This window comes from Puma concolor, chromosome A3 (genome assembly GCF_028749965.1).
Source record: "Puma concolor isolate L17-30 chromosome A3, mPumCon1.1.hap2, whole genome shotgun sequence".
NCBI lineage: Eukaryota > Metazoa > Chordata > Mammalia > Carnivora > Felidae > Puma > Puma concolor.
In genome coordinates, this window is record NC_141669.1 from 61482444 (window position 1) to 61504634 (window position 22191).

Sequence of the window (22191 nt, forward strand, 5' to 3'; positions counted from 1 at the left end):
GTGACTTTCAGGGAAAGTCACTATTTGGGATGATGAAGAATGTGAAGGGCAGCTATGTTGGAAAGAAAAGTCAAGGGCACCTGGTGGGAAGCTGTTGGCATGCACCCTAACCCAGCAAAAATACCGGTTACACCAATTACGGAAATTATAGTTAGTGTCTTAGTTTCTAGGAAGGGTTAGTCCTTGGAGCAAACTCCAGCCTGGAGACACCTCGTTAAAATTTGAAGGAGCCTTGTTCAAGAACCACTCAGGTACCTTTTCCGAGACTCTGAGAAGATCACCAGGCACCAAGAGTGCACGCCCCCATATCTCACCCCAAATTCCTTCAAGGTTATTCTCCCCCTCAACTCCCTGGCCCCAAACGTAGGCCTTTGAAATGGATGAGAGGTCCGAGGCCTACAACTGCCCTCCCCTGCGTTCCTTTCGCTCTTTTTTGCCATCTCCACCTCCTCGATTAAAAAAACAACTGAGTGTGCTCTCCATTCTCAAAGCGCTGCGAGGAGGTGGGTCCCGGTCACTGCGGGCTCGGGCCCCGCAGGTTGGCGGGAGCAGGCAGGGGCGGGCCAGCGCGGATCCGGAGAAAGCCGAGCGACTACAGCCGCGCGCCGCGCTCAAACTCGCGCCGCCACCAGCTCACGAGCTGCGCCCCACCCTCTCCGTCACCAAACGCGCCAGCCAATGAGCGGATCGGAAAGGCCGGGCCTAAGGGCTGAGCTTTGGGAGGGGGAGCAGCGGGAGGGGAACGGGAAGTCGAGGGCGGGCTGCGTTTGATTGACAGGTCGCTCGAACCAATCCTCCGCGCGGCTTCTCTTTGCTCTCTTCTCCGCTGGGCACAGCTCTCCGTCCCACCTCCTCCTCTACCCCCCTCCTCACTCCTTTTCGACCCGCCCCATTTCCCTTCCCCCACTCTGCAGGCAAATCGCTGCTGGAAAGAGGCGGAGGCCGAAGCGGCGGGCTCGTGTGGAGACTTGAGGTGGGATTGACGGAGGATCTGGCCAATAAGAGATAGGCTGATGGCGCGGCAGTGGCTGGAGCCGGCCAATGGGCAAGCGGGCTGGGGGCGGAGGCCCAGGTTCCAAACGCTCCGCGGCGCCATGGGCTGAAAACTCAACCGAGATGGAATCTCCCAGTCTGAACCGGTTTCAACCGGTTCCGAGTTTGAGGCACTAGGAGGAGGGGGAGAAGCGGCTGCAGCGGCCGCGGCAGGAGCAGCGGGAGCTACAGCATCAGCAAGAGCAACAGTAGCTACAGCCCCGGCGGCGGTGCCTGTTCCAGTCTTTGCTGCTGCAGTCCGTGCAACCACCCAGAGGGGGAGGGGGGAACCACCAGTCGCTGAGGAGCAGGAGAAGGGGGGAAAGTTTAGGCGAGCCTGGGTGGGGGGGCCCAGCGCCGGAGCCGCGTGAGAGAGGGAGCCGTATTTTGGTAGGGGGGAATCGGACTGCAACTGGCAGCAGAGCGTCCCCCGACCTTGTGGACTCTATACCCCCTACTCCTGCCGCTCCTGCTGCCGCCTGTGGCTGGAGGGTCCCCCTGGGGCTGAATCTTTGGGACTTGACCCCTTTCCCCTCCCCCTTCCCTCACTCCCCAGCCAGGCGCGAGCATTTATTCCACGGATTAATTCCCCTTCTTTTTTTGGGGGGGGCGGGTGGGTGTGTGTCGTGGGGGGTGTCCCTGAAATAGTAAATATTGTTGAGCTTTTTTTTTTTTTTTGCCCTTATCCTCTTCGTTTTTTTAATTTCCTTTTTTAAGGTGGGAAAACTGAAACCCACCTTGATTTCCTCCCCTCTCCCCCCTCCCCACCTTCCCTCGCCCTAATCCCCCGACAAGGAAAGAAGAAGCAGTTGGTTCAATCTCTGGGTAAGTCGACTGTGTCTTCAGGGCCGAGGGTCGGGCGGCGGCCGGGCGGGAGGAGGCCGGCGTGGGGCGCGGCGGCGGCCGCGGGAGGCGAGCCCGGGAGGCGGCGGCGGGCCCACAGCAGAGCCTGCGATTGAATGGAGCCGCTTCTGCCGCTGGGGGATGGAGGCGGGGAGGCGGCCGCGGGAGGGTAGCGCTTGCTGGGTTATTCGTGTGTGCGGGTGGCGGTGGAGGAAGGCGAGGAGCGTGTGATAGTGAAGTGGAGCCGGCGTGGGGGTGGAAGGGCTTCCCCAGCCCAGGGGGCTGGGGAGAAGTTGGGGTGATTTCAGGAACATCTCTGTAAATTATTAGGAGTGGAAGTTTCCAGAAATATTTAGTGCAGCAGCATTGAAACGTCCGCCTGCATCACGTGGCCCCTCGGTGGAGAGCTTGGGATCGGGGGAGGGAGGGGCCGTTGAGTCCCTCCTCCTCCTGCAAGGAAACTCAAAATCTTTCTGGTTTTTTGCAGGGTAGGATTAGAAGTAGGAGAGGTTAGTTGATTGTTCAGAGTCCTGCAATTGGGATTCCGTGCTGTAGTTTGTTGGGGGGGGGGGGGTGTTGAGTGTGTTAAGTGATCGAATCGCTTGCCGCTGGCTTTGTACGGTGGATGATGCCCTGATTCTCCTTCATTTCGAGGTCTTCGAGTTTGGGGTGGGTGGGAAGAAGTGGTGTAGTAGAGGAAGCTTTAAAGATTTGCCCACCCCGGACCTCCTCTGATCACGCAGAGGCCATGCTGCATAGAGAATGGGGCGGTGAACTTCAGGCGCCTGGTCTAAATGCCTCCTCCGAGTATGGGCGGGGTGAGTGCGTGCTCCGGTATGCTATAGTTAGAAGTGCTGCAAATCGGTTCGGGTGGGAAGCGAGGGGAGGGCGGGCCTTAGTGAGGTGTGTTTCTACTGAATGAAGCAGGCAATTGCCCACACATCTAAGTAGCAGTCTCTCCTTGTAGCGACTTGTTTTTTGACCTACTACTTAGTAATCATAAAGCAACGGTTATAGTTTGGATGGGAGCTGGCAGTGTGTAGCTGCTTGCTTTTTCAGTTTGAAGTGGCGCTGAAGGTATTTTGGTAGTCACTTGTAGAGTCACATTGCTGGATAATCCCTTGTATATGCTATCCAGTGAGTGGATTTTAGGATTGAGTGTCCCAAGGAGAAAAGAAAGCGTTTGTGGTTTCACCTCTCCAGCGATGGCTGTTTGCTATCGGGCTGATTGTGTATCGTAAGCGTGTGGGACACTGCTGTTAGTGGAAAGAATGTTTTGGAAGCTGTTTGATTTGGGGGACTAAATGTGCTTGGCATTGACCAGAAAGCCGCCATTTCTGTACAGTTCAAGAATAGGTAGGTCATTTCGAAGACAGTCGGTAGTTTTAAGGATGGCAAACTACTGTATTTAACACAAGCTTCTATTCTAACCCTGATCTTTCACAAGAATTTATCCAGAAGAACTCTGTAAGGACACTGTACTTGAAAGTGAAACTTTTTACAGTCAAATTGTTCTTTTTGTTTGGGTTATTAAATTATGATAGGACTACTTAGAAAAGTTCGTTCAGTTTTTAACCAAAAATTGAAAACTTTTGTTCTGTACATCTTGGTGCTTTGTGGGGGCATTGTTTTTCAGCCTCAATTTTTAGACTGTTCTGATCTTACTGTACTTGAAGCGAGGAAATTTACGTTTGTTGGTGGAATATATATATTTTTGCTTTGATATTAGTATTTTAGTATTTAGAGCAAAGATTTTCATTAATGTGTGTCAGGTATTCTGTTTGTATTGAAAACCTTAAATAAATGCTATAAAAATTTTTGAAATCTTATGAGTTTTTGCTGTCAGTAATGGGCTGAAAGGCGTCAGAGGAATAAAAATCCTTGAACTCTTCATTTTTACGTCATCTGTAACTTAACTGACTCATTTTTTACACTTCTGGGTTTTTTTGTAACTGGCATTATCATTAAGGAAAACATTTGAGTTAAAATTGAAATTGCTGCCATTGTTACGAACATTTTTAAATTGCTATCAAGTAGCCAAGAAATAATGTCTCTTTTCTACCAACCTACTTTGTACAAACATAATCAAGCCACCCACCCATTTCCTTATCCTGGAAGGTTTTTAAGAGGGGGAGAAGTGGAGGTGACCATCTGACCTTTTTAGGTCTAACTACAGTAAACCAGGGGTTCTTAACCTGAGGTTTCATGCATGGCTTTCAAGATGTCCTGCATTTTCTGTAATTGTATACAATATTGTGAGTTTTTAAAATTTGGCAGGCACCAACAGGCATCATGTTCTTCTGATTGTAATGCATCTTGGCCCAAAAAGGTTAAGGAGTACTGATTTAGTCAGTCAGACCTTGAGTAGCACTGGCTTTGAAGAAAAAGCAAAGGAAAGATCTTTATAATGCTGGGCAATAAAAATGTGAATGTGTGCCAGCATCTTGATTAGAATCCTCTTAAAAAGATAACGTTGCATATGAACTGGTAGGTTTTAGCCAGTATATTATGTGAGGTGAAGAAGCTCATTTTTCTGTTATCATAGAATTTGTATTTATTTGGCAAATAGTTGGCAGGCTTTTATAGCTTTTCACCTTGCCAATGAATACCTGGAAGTTAAGAAAAAAATTCTTCTGACATATCATAAAGTATTTTTTAGACATACATATGTTCAAGGAATTTGTACACTTGTAATTTTAATCTCCAAAATCATTGAGGGTTGAAAGAAACAAAATATATATAAAATTTTTAAGTATAAGTATACTGAGTATAAAAGTATAAGTTGACTGAGTATAAAAATTTTAAGTTCTGTTGAGTATAAGGGTACCATATTTGATTGACTTGTGGTTCTTGCTAATTATTGGTATATACAGTAGGAAAACTCGTATACCATGTTTAACTTTTAGCATCTTCCTGTTGTTCTTCCCAGCATATCTTAAAAATTAAGGTAACATGCAATGCAGGGAAAGGAGTTTTACCGAATTAAAAGACCCTACTTAGTTAGGAAAGGGGAAATCCACTTAAACTTCATCTGTACCTAAAAATTTGAGATTAAGACTTCGAACTGTATCGATTTTTAGGGCCATAAATTCCTAATAGTTTCATTTAAAAATAGGTTGGGGGTGGTGTCTAGGTGGTTTGGTCAGTTGAGCATCCAACTTCGGCTTGGGTCATGATCTCACTTTGTTAGTTCCAGCCCCACATTGGGCTTGCTGCTGTCAGCGCAGAGCCAGCTTTGGATCCTCTGTCCCCCTCTCTTTGCCCCTCCCCCACTCCCACTGTCTCAATAAAAAAGATTTAAAAAATAAAGTAAAATAGGTTAGGAGTAATTCTTTATTTTTATAGTTAAGGTTTATTTTGAGAGTGCGCACATGCATGAGCAAGGGAAGGTCAGAGAGGGAGAGAGAGAATCAGAGGCAGGCTCTGCACGGATAACGTAGAGCTCCATCGGGCTCAATCTCACAAACTGAGATCAGGACCTAAGCGGAGATCAAGAGTCAGATGCTTAACCCACTAAGCTACCAGACACCCCCAGGGGTAACTTTTTTTTAAATATGAGTAGAACAGTAAGAGTTTTCTGTGGTCTTAAAATAGATCTTAATAACTAAAGCAGTTAGAGTATCTTCACCACTTATTTGCTTTTACTATTTATTTAGGTAGCCTTTAAAATACTTGTTAAAATATTTGCAAGAACATGGTTGAAGTAAAATAATATGAATAGAAAGTTCTTGACTGGTAATATCAAAACTTCATAGGCACCTTAAATTTTTTTCTTTATTTACAGTAATCTATGCCAGCAATTATGACAATGTTAGCAGACCATGCAGCTCGTCAGCTGCTCGATTTCAGCCAAAAACTGGATATCAACCTTCTAGACAATGTGGTGAATTGCTTATACCATGGAGAAGGAGCCCAGGTAAAGTAGCTGATCAAAACTTTATAACATTCTTGTAGTATAATGAAGTTGTTCATTTAGAATTAGATTTTAAATTATTACCTTTTTAAAAAGTGTTCCATAGTTTGTATTAACTTGGAAGTATGTATCAACCAATGAGAAGTGATCTGGAGAAATTGCAGTATATTTTGACATGGTTAGAGTGAGATATTTTGGAATATTATACTCATTCTATCTTTCAGAAACCTTTACCGCCATTTAATGAAAGACCCCCCCCATTTAAAATATTTATTAAATGCTTTGTAGATATAAAGGCTGTACATATTTTATGTGTGTAATATATTTGGAGTAAGGATTCTTGTATTTTTGAAATATGTAAATTACAGAAGTACTTCACAGGTAAAACTTGTTTTAAAATTCCCAGCAATACAGAGCATCTTAAGTTATTTGAATTTAAGACTTGTAAAAGTGGTACTGTTAATGTAGGTAGTTATCTTACATATCCATGTTTTGAACAGTTGAAGGTTTGGGGATTTTTTTGTTAAAAACACCCAGTTGAAAGAAAAACGAGAGAGGAATGTTCATAAATGTTTTAATTGTTTTACATTACAAGAAATTAGGCAATCTTGAATCTTCACTGGAATTAATCACAAAGAATTTTAAATCAGTAAAGTTTTCTGTTGTTGGATTTAAGTCTTTTAAGGTGATGTAACAAATATTAGTACAATTTTGTTGCCAAAACGTTATGTTTCTAGTAGATAATGTCTAGTACTTTTGAAGTTACTTATGTTCAAGAGATTAGTTTATATTTGTGTAGTTAAACCCTGAGTACTATCATAACTTTAGAAACCTGAAAGGTAGAAATTCTTTCTTTTATGGACAGTATAAAAAACAGGATGTATAAGTACCAGCCTATGCATAAGTATTTCCATTTCTTTTTGAAATCTAACATTTGTGGTTTCGCTGTATATAATAAAGAGAAAATTTAAAAAGGGGGCCATGAAAGTTGTATTAGCAGTAAAAACTATTCTGCAGACTTTGTGATAAGCTTGTTGGTCCAGTTTTATAACTCCTAGGGGCTTTTGGTCAGCATTCTTGTCTCCAAAAGTCTTCCTGAAAAAGTTATTCCATCCTTACCATGTAGTTGTTCCTTTGTGCTGTGCATTCACTGTGGAGCTTTAAGCTTCATTTCATTCTAACATGCACGTATGGAAAGCAGCTGCTTTTGGAAGAAAGTATGGAAGTAAGGTTGGGCTCAACTTTGAATGTATTCGAAGCACAAGTCTTGTTGCCTTTAGGAAGATGGGCATTTAATTTTGTCATGTTGCTCAGCTGCTACTGCTGTTTAAATCTTTGTTGTTTTTTAACATGGCTCACAACATCTAAAACTATGATGGATAAACAAAGAGACCGGTGTTTTTCTAGGCTTAAAACTAAGAAGTAGCAGTAATTTTTTTTTTTTTTTTTTGTCATGAACATATTGGTACTGGGATACCTGGCTGGTTCCGTTGAGTTCAAGCCCCATGCTGGGTGTAGAGATTACTAAAAAAATAAAGATAAATACGTATCAGAGGTGATGCCACTTTTAGTAATGTTTCACAGTATTGAGAGTTAATGATTTGTTTTAAATTTGACTTTTGAGTAAAATGTAGGCTTAGAAAAGTTTTCATATTTTCTAATTTTGTTCTTTCTTTCTTTCTTTTTTTTTTTTTTTTTTTTTGAGAGAGAGAGTAGGACAGGGATAGAGAGAGGGAGACTGAGAATCCCAACCCGGCTATCAGCACAGAGCCCGACTTGGGGCTCAAATAAACCATGAGATCTCAACCTGAGCTGAAATCGAGAGTTGGACACTTCTGAGCCAACTGGACACCAACTGAGCCACCCAGGCACCCTTAAATTTTCTATTTATCAAGGCAAAATAAACTTTCCCCAAAATAAGAATATTATGTTTAGTTATATCATAAGATGAATAGGTTGTGTAAAGATAATTGCAAACTGTTATATTGTAGATAAGGAAATGGAGGCTGAGAGCTTAAAGTCAGCTGAGAACTTTTTTCTAAAAGTCATGTTTTTTAAATTCTAGTTCAGTGTATTTTACATGTGCCACCTTTTGAGGGTCTTATTTTGAATAAAAAGAAGCATAAAGCTGTTGTGGAAAACATGTTTTTAGTGATAGAATCTTGATTTTAGTCCAGTAAGGTTTCTAGTCACTACTCTAGAGTCTCAGCCACAAGGTTACCAACTTACTGAAGGCAAAGATAATGGGGTTTGTAAAACCACCTGTTATAGTACCTGATACTTACAAGGCATTCTATTTAAAAGGTACTTTGGGAAGTATAATGAAGATCTACCATATGTGATGTAAACTCATTGTGTTTTTGTTTTGTTTTGTTTTGTTTTTTTAATTTTTTTTTTAACGTTTTTATTTTTGAGACAGCATGAGCAGGGGAGGAGCAGAGAGAGGGAGGGAGACGCAGAATCTGAAGTAGGCTCCAGGCTCTGAGCTGTCAGCACAGAGCCCAACGCAGGGCTCGAACTCACAGACTGTGAGATCATGACCTGAGCTGAAGTAGGACACTCAACCGACTGAGCCACCCAGGCACCCCTAAACTCATTGTTTTAAAATACAGTAAGGTTTCTTAATTTTTTCCAGTTTCAAAATAATGTACTAAAAAATGGCAACTAAAGGACTACATAAAAGTATTTTTCTATTTTTAGCCAAGTTAGGCAGCCAGGGGGGAAAAAGATATATAGAAGAGTTGGGTGTTTTCTCCAGTATTGTGTGAGGTGACTTGAACTCAATCTATTGCTTAGCAACTAAAATACTTTCACCATTCAGTAAGTAACACAGGGAGATAACAAATTTTCTCTTCCTTTAGTTGCCTTTTTCTTTTTTAGCTCCTTTTGGAGTTTTAACTTAATAAAAAAATATTATAGAAGGATAGTGTGGTTGGGGCAAAATTAAGACCCTAAGATGGAAATACTAGAAATAACTTCAGAGAGTAAAATGACCACTAAAAGGAAGGGACATGATTTATGCAGAGTTTTAATGAATAGTTAATAGTGTAGGGAGTATTCACTACGTGCACAATGGTCATCACTTCAAAAGTTCTCACAGTATCTTAACAAAATATTATTAGGCATTGATCTTTGGTATTCTTATTCTCTTGATATTTGTTACTATTTTATGTGCAAGACTATAACTAGTTAGAAATGAATAGATGTAGTTAGATGCTCTCAGGGAGAGAATCAAAACATTTCTAAAGTGTGCTTTGGCCCTAGATAACTCAGTTCACTATTCTTTTAGCTTTTTGTCATCATATAGCATAATTATAACTCCATAAAACTATTAGTCCCTTAATGAAGTCAGATCCAAAATACTTACATAATAAGAATTTATACTCTGGCTTTAACCCTATGTATATTTTTAGGTTGGAACCCAGGCAACTGGTTTTCCTTCCAAGTTACATGGTGGTTCTGGTGGTGGTGTCAAGGTGCAAAACCACTACTTAACATAGTTGGGTGTATATTTCTCAGTTCTTCTAAACAGTAAGCAGTGTCTATTGCTGATTGGGTGGTAGGGAAAATCACTGTATTTGCTACCTAAGGAAAATAATGCTTAACATTAAAGCCAAAATAAGGAGCGTGATTTTTTTTTCTTCTGTAAGTTTGAATAAAAGCTAAGTTAAAGAAGATTATGAGGTGTCGGTCAGAGAAGGTTCCAATAGGAAGGCTTCTTTTCCCCTTTTTGATGCTTGCTTATAAACTCTTAACCAAGTTGAATCAATCTGACAGAAAGGTAATTGGCATTCTAAAGCCATCAAACTTTTTGATTTCATGTGTTAGAAACAGGTAAAAGGTAATTAGGGAGGATCCAGTTGAGCTACAAAACTGCCTTTAAAGGCCAAAAGATTAAGCTCTTCTTGAAAAAAAAATCAGAATTAACAGCCTTTGGTAAAATGTGTTCATCTCCTGAAAAACTATAATGATTAAAATGAAAATACATAGTATCAATATGGCGAGATCTCAAACTCCATTGTCAGTCATACCTTGCAATAAAGCTGAAGGAAAGTGTCAAATGAAAAGAGCAAATTGTAGGATTTTTATAGTATGTTATTTATGTAAAATTTAGTGACCACACAACTGTATTGTTTATGAAATTTATACACATGCTGTGAAGACATGGACAGAAAAAGACCAAATTCATGAAAGTGATTACCTCTACAGAAGGAACAAAGGAAGGAAATGGCATTGGAGAAAGGTATAAAGGTGATTGCCAAAAGTTTTAGATCTTCTACGTTTAAAAGAAAAACAGATACAAGTAAAACAAAATGTCAGTATTTATTCTAGATCATGGCTGTATGCTAGGTTTTTACTATTTCTGGGTTGTATTTTAAAGATAATGAAACGAAGTTTTTGAAATAAGATTGGATTTAATATGACATTTAGAGGAATTTGAGAGAGTGTAAAACAGATGTATTTACCATAAACTTAGACTTTTTAAAAAGGGTTTAAGGATCTTCATGTTTTATATATATCTACAGGTATTTGAGGTTTGTGGCCTTACTTAGACCTAGTATTTTTCAGTCTTCCTATGAGATCTATTTTTATAGTAAAGTTTGTTAGAGGTATCTTGGTAACTTGTAAGTCAGAGTGTACCATTACATAATTTATCTAAGTATCTGAATTTTTATATGTTGCTTTTGGTTGATTGTAAACTGAAATTTGGGACGACTAGGTGGTTCAGTTCTGCTCAGGTCATGATCTCATGGTTTGCTTTGTGAGTTCAAGCCCCACATCAGACTCTGTGCTGACAGCGCTGAGCCTGCTTGGGATTCTCCCTCTCCCTTCCCCCATCCCCTCTCAAAATAAATGAATTAATTTTAAAAAAAGAAATTGGATTTTAAGAGTGATAATGGACATATTTATTTGTATATGGACTCATTAATTTCTTGTGTTTCAGAAAGTTAATAGAATCACTGTCCCATTGGGATTTGTGCCTTGCTCGGTACCATTTTAATGAATGATTAAAAAGAACAAGTGAGCTTAAAATTATTTTCATGTAATATTTTAGCAAAGAATGGCTCAAGAAGTACTGACACATTTAAAGGAGCATCCTGATGCATGGACAAGAGTCGACACAATTTTGGAATTTTCACAGAATATGAACACGAAAGTAAGCAAGTGGTGGTTTTAAAATCCATTATTTCTTCTTTTCTTCCAGTCATAAACTTTGAGGAAGGTATCTCATTTTTAGTATTAGTGTTTGTTATCTCAAACATTTAATATTGTTAACTTATTTCAAAATTTAGTCTTAAACATAGAATTAATTCTTGCAAATAGTCCTAAGAATTATGAATGAAGTTTTGTAACTGGGACTAGAATGCAAGGTGGCTTTTTTTTGGTTGTTTTTTGTTTTTGTTTTTAGAATATGTATACAGATCTAAGTAGCATAAATTCTGGATGTTATTCAGATATGAAACATAACATCAGAGGAATTTTGGGCAAGTAATCAATATAATACAGGTTAGGCACCTCCAACACGAAGTTGTGTGGGCAGCAATAAAACCCTGCTCCATGGTAGCAATGCTCTTAATGGGACAGCACTCAGTTTTTATTTGCAATTGAAAAATGTTATAATTTGGGTCCTTTTTTCCTAGTTTGAACAGAAGGGTTGATCAAAATGTGTTTTGACTGTTTTAGGCTTGATGATTCACACTTCTCTTTAAACTGCCTTGAAGTAATAAAATACCATGCATGGCATTCTGTTTAATACACACAAGATTTCCACTTGGTATACATTGTGTTAAAACAGAAAATAGCCATTTTCACATCTGTTTCTGAAATCAGACTGTATTAATTAACAGTTTTAAAATATTGATTAGTTTTGACATCTTGTAAATTTTAGAGCAAAAATACAGTCCAGAACTTCCTCAAAGTGCTAACCTTAAGTAACATAATAGTGTTTGCCTGTTTGCTTGCCTGGTAAATTTTGCTTTTTATACTGACAGACATTACTAATGTTTAAGTTGATTTATCAACAGTATTTTTAAAAACTCAAATTTGTCTTGTGAAAAATGAGATGATTAGAGGAACAGAAAGAAAGCAACAGGTAAAGAATTCTTCAATTTACATAAATTACAAATGATTTGGTGCTAAATTTATGCACTATGACATTTGGCTTTTATGCAATCATTTTTTTTTCTTTAAAGATGTTAACACTACCTGATATTAATCATAATGTTCCATTATGTTGATTGCTTGTAATAGGAAGAAAAGGGGTGTCTTCCTGTGCAACTGACACAGCTAGGCTTTGACGGCAGGCCTCCACAAGGTCTACCCTTTTGATTCCCTTTAACTGAATTCTGTTCATCAATTGTTTTTGTTTCATGGGCGGTGGGAGGGGAAAGGGGAATTCAATGCATAAAATAAGTATTTCTAAGGGCTCAGTAGAAATTTCTACCATAGGGATCATTTCATGCATTTATTTTTTCATTTAGTCTTTGCTGTTATCTGTCCCTCATCTTCATAACTCAGCAGTGGATTTCTCAGGTCCTGAGATGTGACGCAGATACGTAAATAATTCTTTTGAATGATGTTTGGATTATTTATCAGTATCTCCAAAGTAGTCTTTTACTATTGGCCCCCAGATTTGGCTAACACTTAAGATTTTTAATCAAAATACTCTTATTTCAAAAAAATGTGGGTTCTCTTCATATGTAGAGTCTTAAGGTCTAGGAGAGATTCGGTTTGGGGATATTATGATGATCTTTGTATCCCTTTACTTGTGAAAGCTTTTATTGGGCTTAACTGCTTCAGCCAGGAGGGCAGAATGAGGAAAATATGAATTGTATCCTCCGCAAGCTTATGCTATCTTTTTACAGTTGGGGAAAGGACTTAGAGGTTAGTAAATAGGTAACTTAGGTAACAAAGTATCAAACATAAAGGAAGCAGGGTAATAGCCTTCAATTAAAAAGTGTAAGCTGGAAAATATGGGCTAAATAGGGCGAAGTTAAGAGATTTTGCTTCTTCCTGGTATATTTATAGTGGATTTTTAGTTTTTTAAAGATCTTTTTAATTGCTTGAGAATTAACAATATTCCATGTAGTAAGAAGTGCATTGTTTTGACTTAGCAAAACGTTGACAGTCTGATTTCGTATCTAGAAAATTAAAGTTTTTAGGGTAGTATGTTCTTAAAAGTTAATTTAAAATTTCAATCAGAATATCACCTTTTTTTGCCTATTTTTCTGAGGTCTAGACCTATAAAGGAATTACAAATGAACAGGATAGAAAGTTTCCCTATTTACTGCTGATTATGAAACCCTTTAATGGTATCAAATTTGTAATTTCAGAATTTTGCTTTGGCTTTTTTATTTTGGGAGTCTTTTTAAGGAATGTTCTGCAAATGTAGGATTTTAGTTGAAATGGCAAAATTTTCTTGAAAAGTATGAAATGTTAAAATGAAAGAAAACAGCAAAAACGTTTACTATTTGAGCACAATGTAGTTTGGGACAGTCTATATTGTGCTTTGGATAAAATTAGCATTCACATGATCCCTTTGGTTGAAATACTAATGCTCCTATTTTATTGTGTGATGACTAACCATTTTAAAGATGAACTCTTATTCTCAGCCAAAACTTGCAATCTGAGGTTATATGTCTATATATGAATGAGTTTATCTTTCAGGTATTATAACTGATTCTTCCCTAATTCAACCAGTTGAGACGTACCACAACAGTTTTGTCCCTTTTCTTCCTCCTGTCTATCCACACTAATTGGTCATGGTAATAATTTTGTGTAGTAACTTGTATAGCATTATAAATTGTTGTGAACATTGTTGACTATTTAGAGTGAGTAATGAGCAGGAGGGACAAAATGGCTTGAAAGTGGTATCTGTATTTATTAACGTACTTATATTTTTAGTAATGACTTTTATATTTAGGAAGGAATACCTGAAAGATAAATACAGATTGCAACATGCGTTTGTGTATTATTTTTGACTGTGCACAAAAGTTTATCTTTAAATTAGTAGAAATAGCAACTGTAAGGGTGGGATTAAAATTGAAAATTAAACCCTTGGGCTGTCTTGCTGCTCCTTAAGTAACACACCAGTGATGTTTGTAAACACTTTCTATAGAAAGTATCTGTGACAATACTTTAATACTTGGCCAAGAGCTTACAACTCCTAGAGGATGGTAGGGAGCTTGAGAGCATCCAAGCTGCTAAATTCTTAGGAGCCTGGTCGTGTTAAAGTACGTGAGCCTATGAGCAGTCATTTATGCTGTGAATTCATATCTGGCTGCTACTTTTCCTTCTACAGATAAGCCCATTTGGCTGCTAAAGGGCTTTTTATTTGGTTCTTCCTCCTGGTGTGAGCATGTATAAACAGCAGGACATTAAATAGAGTAGTAAACAATAAAATGAGGAAAATGCATGAAAACTCAGTATATGGGTGAATAGATCCTTGTTTAATATATGTAATTAAACTTGGTAGCATAATGTTTTTGAAACTTTAGATGTAAATGTGTGAATGTCTGTCCATTTGTGAATCCTGAAAATTGCCAGTCTTATAGCAATATGTTCACATGATTCTATTCTCCAATTTTCAGTATTATGGACTACAAATTTTGGAAAATGTGATAAAAACAAGATGGAAGATTCTTCCGAGGAACCAGTGTGAAGGTAGGAAAATGCTTTGAAGAATTGTAAATCCAGAATTTTATTATTTTTGGCATTTGTATTATAGTTGAATATCAGATGGGGGATTGTTAAATCTTCAGTAGTTTATTATGCTTTAATGGAGATTATGGCTTTCGTCATGTAGCAAAGCAGGGGGAGGAATTAGTTTACCTTTTGGGGGAAAGAGGAGGCCAAAGTGGTTGAACTATTTACAGTAAGTACCATGATAAAAAGTATATATCAACTTCTAGTTAATTGGGACCATGTTTGAAGTGAGTGAAATTTGAATGTGTGTTCTTACACATGGGTTTAAGTTTGCCAAATGGTAACTGACAAGTGATAAGTACTGTAGTACCTGAAATAATATGTCAATTTAACAAAGCAAAGGAAAAACGAAATTTTAAAAGTCACAAGGCTTTACCTTTGGAAATTCTGGGCGAGCGCTAGAAGATATGGACTTCTAACTTAAGGAAAGAAAAGAAAATTGGGATGTGATGATGCTTGCTATTCGTATTTAACTTTTGCCTTTGTACTGTCTCAGTAACAGTCCTGTTTAAGAAACTTGGGGCAAGCTTAATCTCTTGGAGTATATTGATGTAGTTACTTCCAGTTTTCATATACTGCCTCTGTCACCTACTTTATATCCCTTGTTAACCTCGGAAAAATATATAAGTACAAGCCTGAACTTTATAATGGGGAGTATGCTACTACTGGTGGCAGTTTTTTCTATTAAAACCAGTCTCCTGTCTTGGACTGTTGATCTTTAATATGTCTTTTTTCACTTGCTTTTTCATGTCTTTTTTATGGTGGAATAATGACCTGGATTTACTCAGCTGGTCTTTCTCTAGAAAACTGACATCTTTCTGGCATGTTTATAGGTGAATAAGACAGTTTTTAATGGCAGTATCCTTAATGTACCATAAGCCATAGAGTAAGAATGAGAGTACAGGGGGAAATACTGCTTTCAAAAAAAGGTTCCTATTTCTTTAAATACTTTATTTGGGGTTGAAACTATTTTAGATCACGTTGTGTGACCTTCTCAGAAGTTAGTAAGTCCAGTTTGTTTGGACCAAATAGATCTTCATATCTCGTCACTGCCCTTTAGGGATCTTCGGAGCACTTCTCGTTCCTTTGCTGCTGTTAAGTCCCTCTTGTTTCTAAACACATAGTCCTCTGCCTCTTACCACATAAGGATTGCACTAGATGATTCTTCGACATTTTTCTGACTTTAAAATGAAACAATTTATAATGATACTAGCTGATCATGGTTCTCCATGAAAAAATTGGAGGCTAAAGGGTTCCCTGAGGATTTGACATTTTTAGCCTTCTGCATGAATGAGAGTAGTAGTAAGTTTTGGTTTTTATCATAAAGTCCCAGTGCTTCTCATGCTTATGTGTGTCAAATGTGCACATGCTCCAGGGTGTGTAAAACTGTTTACTTTTGAAAACCTGTCATGTTTGAAAAAACCGGAGAGAGACATGGTGATTATTCTGCCTGTAACATTTCTAGACAAAAGAATATTATTAAGAAAATTGAAGTGAATATATATTTACAGTATTATACTGTATATAATTTTTTAAATGCACATATGAATGGACCCATCCACTTCAAGCCTGTGTTGTTCAAAAGTCAGCTGTTATCTATAAAATGATTTATCAGGGGCACATGGTTGCCTTAGTCAGTTGAGCATTTGACAGTTTGGGCTCAAGACATGATCCCAGAATCATGGGATGGACCCCGGAGTTGGGCTCTGCATTGAGCATGGAGCCTGCTTAAGATTCTCTCTCCCAAGGTTCCTGGGTGGCTCAGTCAGTTAAGCGTCTGACTCTTGATTTTGGCTCAGATTGTGATCTGACGGTTCATGAGTTGGAGCCCCATGTTGGGGTCTGCACTGACAGTGCCGAGCCTGCTTGGGATTCTCTACCCCTCTCTCTACCCCTCCCCACTCGTGCTCACTCTCTAATTGAATAAATAAAATAAAAAACCTCTCCCTCTGCCCCCCCTTGCATGTGTGCTCTCTAAAATAAAATAATAAAGATTTATCAGAATCCCCTTTCCCCTGGTATTTCTCTTAAAGACTAATGATAACAATTAAGTGGGATCTAAACTTTATAAAAACCACTCACATGATGGTTGCCATTGTCAGTGAGGTCATTACATGGAGGAAAAAGTGGTATAACTTCTAGGATCTTTCACAGGCTTGTTGGAAGAGCATGTAATGTGCCTCCCAGAGAATGTGAATTCCAGATTTAAATAGGCAACAACAACTTTGCATGATGCATTTAGTGTGATTGTGTTTTTAAAGTAAAACATTGGGGGGGGAAATTCAGTACTCTCTGAATTTTTTAATTAATTTAAACGTTGTCAATCCTGGTAGGGTTCTCCAATCTTAAGCTTTCTTATCCCCCAAAGTACACTAAGTTTTCTGAATGTTACTTTTATTTCATCTTTAAGTAACTTAAGTATTGGGAGTAAGTTTGTGTAACCCCCAAAATAATGTATATTCTTTTTATCTACAACTGTCATGTTTTTTAAAGCTGTTGTCTCCACTTGGTAGCTATTCCTTGTCCATCTTCCTTAGCATATATATTTATTTACCTAGTACATATATTGTGTTTCTGCTTAGTACAAAGCATTAGTTGGTATTAAGTCTATGTAAATGTATCCCTATACCAACATGCAGTAGTTGGGAAGATATAGAAAAGTTAAATAAGGTATATATAATGAGTGCTACTCTCACTATAAAAGAAGGGGATGATGATCAGGTTGAGCCCTTTAAACCGCTCCTTCATGTAAATGGCAATATTTTGAAGGAAGAAAACATTTGCACAGAGAGCAAGCCAAAATAACTTTTACATTTTTCCAAACTAGTTTTTTTTGTTTATGTTTGTTTGTTTTGAGAGAGAGAGAGAGAGAGTGCCTGAGCTATGGAGGGGTAGAGAGAGAGAATTCCCCAAGCAGGCTCCGTGCTGTCAGTGCAGAACCCACAGAGACTGATACATGGGGCTCAGTCTCAACAACCATGAGATCATGACCTGAACCAAAATCAACAGCTGGATGCCTAACTGACTGAGCCACCCAGGCGCCCCAGAGAATTTTTGTTTCTTTTTTTTTTTTTTTTTTTAATTTATTTTTTCAACATTTATTTATTTTTGGGAGAGAGAGAGAGACAGAGCATGAACAGGCGAGGGGCAGAGAGAGAGGGAGACACAGAATCGGAAACAGGCTCCAGGCTCCGAGCCATCAGCCCAGAGCCTGACGCGGGGCTGGAACTCACGGACCGCGAGATCGTGACCTGGCTGAAGTCGGACGCTTAACCAACTGCGCCACCCAGGCACCCCGAGAATTTTTGTTTCAATTAAAATTTTTTTATTGAAGTAAAATTGACACACAGTTTCAGGTGTACAATGTAATGCCATGCTCACCATAAGTGTAGCTTCCATTTGTCACCATACAATGCTGTTATAATATCATTGACTGTATTTTCTATGCTGTACCTTTCATCCCTATGATTTATTCCTTCCATACTGGAAACCTGTACATCCCAGTCCCCTTCAGCCCCCCCCCTTTAGTGTTTTATTCTTCATTTTTGAGAGAGAGCATGAGCAGAGGAGGGGCAGAGAGAGAGGGAGACACAGAATCTGAAGCAACTCCAGGCTCTCAGCTGTCAACATAGAGCCTGACGAACCGCAAGATCATGACCTGAGCTGAAGTCAGACGTTTAACCAACTGAGCCACCCAGATGCCCCACCCCTTCACCTCTTTTGCTTCTATGTAACCATCTGTCCTCTAGGTAGCACTAGTTTTCTCTTTATATATGGGTATGTTTCTGCTTTGTTTTGTTTATTTTGTTCCTTAGGTTCTGCATATAAATTAAATCTTGTGGTATTTTGTCCTTTTCTGACTTAGTTCACTTAGCATCATACCTTCAAGAACTCATTCTTTTTTGTGGCTGAGTAATAATCCTTTGTGTGTGTGTGTATTTAACCCCACATCTTTGTCCATTCATCTGTCGATGAGCACTTAGGTTGCTTCCGTATCTTGCCTATTGGAATTAATTGCTGCAGTAAACACAGGGGTGCATAGATCTTGTGAATTTGTGTTTCCATTTGAGTAAATCCGCGGTAGTAGAATTACTGGATCATACGGTATTCCTATATGTAAGTTTTTGAGGAACCTGCACATACTTTTTTCCACAGTGGCTGCACCAGTTTACATTCCTACCAACCATGCAAGAGGGTTCTTTTTTTTCCATATCCTTGCTGTGGATTATTATTTCTTGTGTTTTTGATTCTACCATTCTGACAGATGTAAGATGATCTCATTGTGGTTTTGGTTTGCATTTTCCTAATGATTAGTGATGTTGAGTATCTTTTCATGTGTTTGTTTGCCATCTGTATGTCTTCTTTGGAAAAATAACTATTCAAGTCCTCTGCCCATTTTTAATCAGATTATATGGGGGATTTTTTGATATTGAGTTGCAGGCTTTTATGTATTTTTGATGTTAACCCCTTATTGGATAGATCATTGGCAAATATCTTCTCCCATTCAATAGGTTGCCTTGTTTTGTTGATGGTTTCCTTTGCTGTGCAAAGTTCTTTTATTTTGGTGTAGTCCCAATAGTTTAATTGTGGTTTTGTTTCTTTTGCCTGAGGAGACATCTGTGCTAGGTCTAAGAGATTACTGCCTATGTTTTCTTTTAGGAGTTTTAGATTCATGTCTCATATTTAGGTGTAACTCTCTGTTAAAGTGTGTGTGTGTGTGTGCGCGCGCGCGCTGTAATAAGAAAGGGGTATAATTTCATTCTTTTGCGTGTAGCTGTCCAGTTCTCCCAACACCCATTTGTTGAAGAGACTGGTTGCTAGACACTGAAGTAATTAAAGGTACACTAGGACTGTTAGTGATGTTGATTATCTGGGCTGCACATCAACATGAATTTTTCCAGCTAACCCTCCTCCTTTTTTAAAAATAATGTTTGCATTTGAATTAGAAAATTCTAATTAGAATTAGAAATTCTAATTTGATCCTCCCTGGGAAAAAAAATTTATCTGTATAAAGATAGCTTTATGTTTTGTTTTCTTTTGTTTTGTTTTGAACCAGAGGATCATGATTTAATCTGTTAAGGCATATGGCTTACATGTCCTTTCATTTCATGGATAAGAACTTACTATAGTTGAAAAGTCGTGGTCAATTTATGAGTAGTTCCAAGTGATAAAGTCATAATTGGACATTTTGAAAGTTTGGGTGCTTAATTAAAGGTAGTTGGGCAATTAAGTTCCTGAGTTGTATACTTCTGTGTTTTAATTTGAGTAAGTTGACAAATCCAGTTACCCAAAAGATTTTTACTCCATGCCCTTCCTATGGAATGAGGCATATGGTACATTTATTTGTTTGTTCTAAGTTTATTTATTTTGAGAGAGAGAGAGAGCAGAGGAGGGGAGGAGAGAAAGGATCCCAAGCAGGCTCCGTGCTCCCCACGCAGAGCCTGAACCAGGGCTTGGACTCACAAACTGTGAGATTGTGGCCTGAGCCAAAACCCAGAACCGGACACTTAACCGACTGAACCACCCAGGTGCCCCCATGGTACAATTATTAGTATGATCTTTATGCAAAATATTTTACTCCTCTGAATCTTGACTGCTTTGCAACCATTTTGGGATATGATAGAAAAGGTAATGTGTATAAAGCCCCTGGGCCCTTCTAGGTGCTAGGTATGAATAAACATCCGGCATGTGTTTTGCCAGTCTCTTTCCACAAAAATGTATTCGTTTCACCAAATAACCTTGAAATTTCTGCAGTAGCTTCCTAACTAGGCTCCTTAATACCTACTTTTGTGTGTCCCCTATATTTACCACGAAGGATTTTACCATGTTTCATTGATTATTTTCCCAAACAAGGGATTTTAGTGCGGAGAATTGAGGGGATTGGTAAGGCCAGGAGAGGGCCATTGAGGTAACTCAGATGTTAGTAAACACAGGAAGCAGCTACTAACCTTAGGGAAGGGGGAACAAAAGGAAAGAGATGGTTATCAAAACCTAGAAGCTGTTCACTTATACAATTTGATAAGAAGTTTGACTTAAGCATATACCCATGAAACCACCACTGTAATCAAAGTCTTCATCTTTGTGATTGCCTTCTTTTTTACCCTTCCTCCTCCCCAGTCTTTCTGTCACTTACTTGATTAGCTGGAGTAGAATGGCTGGATAATATGGTAGGTGCATGTTTAACTGCCAAACTATATTCCAAAATAGTTGTATCATTTTACATTCTCACTAGCAGTACAGTTGACCCGTGAACAGTGTGTGTGAGGGGTTAGGGAAGCTGACCCCCTGGCAATCACATACCTGTGCAAAACTTTTGATCCCCCAGAATTTAACTACTAATAGCCTACTGTGTGTTGCCTCATTGATAACAGTTGATGAATACGTATTTTGTATGTTGTATGTGTTTTATACTGTATTCTTAAAGAAAGCTAGAGAAAAGTGTTAAAATCATAAGGAGAGTACATTTACAGTACTGTACTGTATTTACCTAAAAAACCCACGTATAAGGGGATCTGTGTGGCCAAACCTGCGTTGTTCAAGGGTCACCTGTAATCAATGAATCTTAAATAAATGGTTGTTTTGTGATAAAATATACATAAAGTATACATAACCATTTTAAGTGTGTAGTTCAGTGTTTGTAAATACATTCATAATATTGTACAACCATTATCACTATCAATCTCTAAAGTTTTTTCATCCCAAATTGAAACCCTACCCATTAAACATGAGCTCTCCCATTATACTGTCTCCCCAATCTCTGTTAACTACTTAACTACTGTTATGCTATCTGTCTCTGTGAATTGCTTATTCTAAGTAACTCCTGTAGGTACAATCATTTTTATGTGTGTCTGGTTAACATCACTTAGCACATGTTTCCAAGGTTTGTCCATGTTACAGCCTTCGATATCTGAATTTCATTTTTTTAATAACTGAATAATATTCTTTTGTAGTCTATACCACATTTTTATTGGTTCATCTGTGGGTGGATGTTTGGGTTGTTTCCATCTTTTTGCCCATTATAAATAATGATGCTATAAATGCAATAAAATTTAAATTCCTTATATATCCTTTATAGTTCTTGTTCAATATCTGAGGCCATAAAACCCTTTTAAGAGTGATCGATGTTCTGGGGTACCTGGGTGGCTCGATCAGTTAAGCTTTGGACTTTGGCTCAAGTCATGATCTCATGGTTCAGTTCATGAGCTCAAGCCCCATGTCAGGCTCCACATTGGCAGTGCAGAGAGTCTGCTTGGGATTCTCTCTCCTCTATCTCTGCCCTTCCCCACTTGTGCTTTCTCTCTCATTGTCAGAATAAACAAAAGAGTGATCATTGTTCTTACAGCTTGTTCCTCCTGAAATTACTAAATATGCAGGTAATAATCGTTCTAGCCTATCTGTGTGAGCCCTGGGTTAAGAATTCCCGCTTTTGAGGGGTGCCTGGGTGGCTCAGTTGGTTAGGCGTCCAACTTCAGCTCAGGTCGTGCTCTTGCGGGGTTCCTGTGTTTGAGCCCCGCGTCGGGCTCTGTGCGGGCAGCTGAGAGCCTGCAGCCTGCTTTGGATTCTGTATCTTCCCCTCTCTCTGTCCCTCCCCCATTCGCACTCGGTGCTCTCTCTCATTCTCTCAAAGATAAACATTAAAAATTTTTTAAAATTCCCACTTTTGAATTGATTTAGCTGTCTCTCATTTTGCTGTTTGT

At 38.8% G+C, this 22191-nt stretch overlaps 1 protein-coding gene across 3 annotated transcripts in view; it reads left to right on the forward strand.

Annotated features, from left to right (window-relative positions):
• The first annotated feature begins 1346 nt into the window (after window positions 1-1346).
• XPO1 (exportin 1) overlaps window positions 1347-22191 on the forward strand; it is a 44950-nt gene continuing 24105 nt past the window's right edge. Inside the window, exons 1-4 of one of the 3 annotated variants that reach the window (XM_086701026.1) lie at window positions 1347-1857; window positions 5660-5791; window positions 10845-10946; window positions 14380-14452. In XM_086701026.1, coding sequence (XP_086557152.1) covers window positions 5666-5791; window positions 10845-10946; window positions 14380-14452 — 301 coding nt within the window. In that variant the 5' untranslated portion in view covers window positions 1347-1857; window positions 5660-5665. Of the gene's footprint in view, window positions 1858-2670; window positions 2694-5659; window positions 5792-10844; window positions 10947-12040; window positions 12105-14379; window positions 14453-22191 lie in introns of those variants that run through there. The other 2 variants (XM_086701027.1, XM_086701028.1) reach the window with 2 other exon arrangements.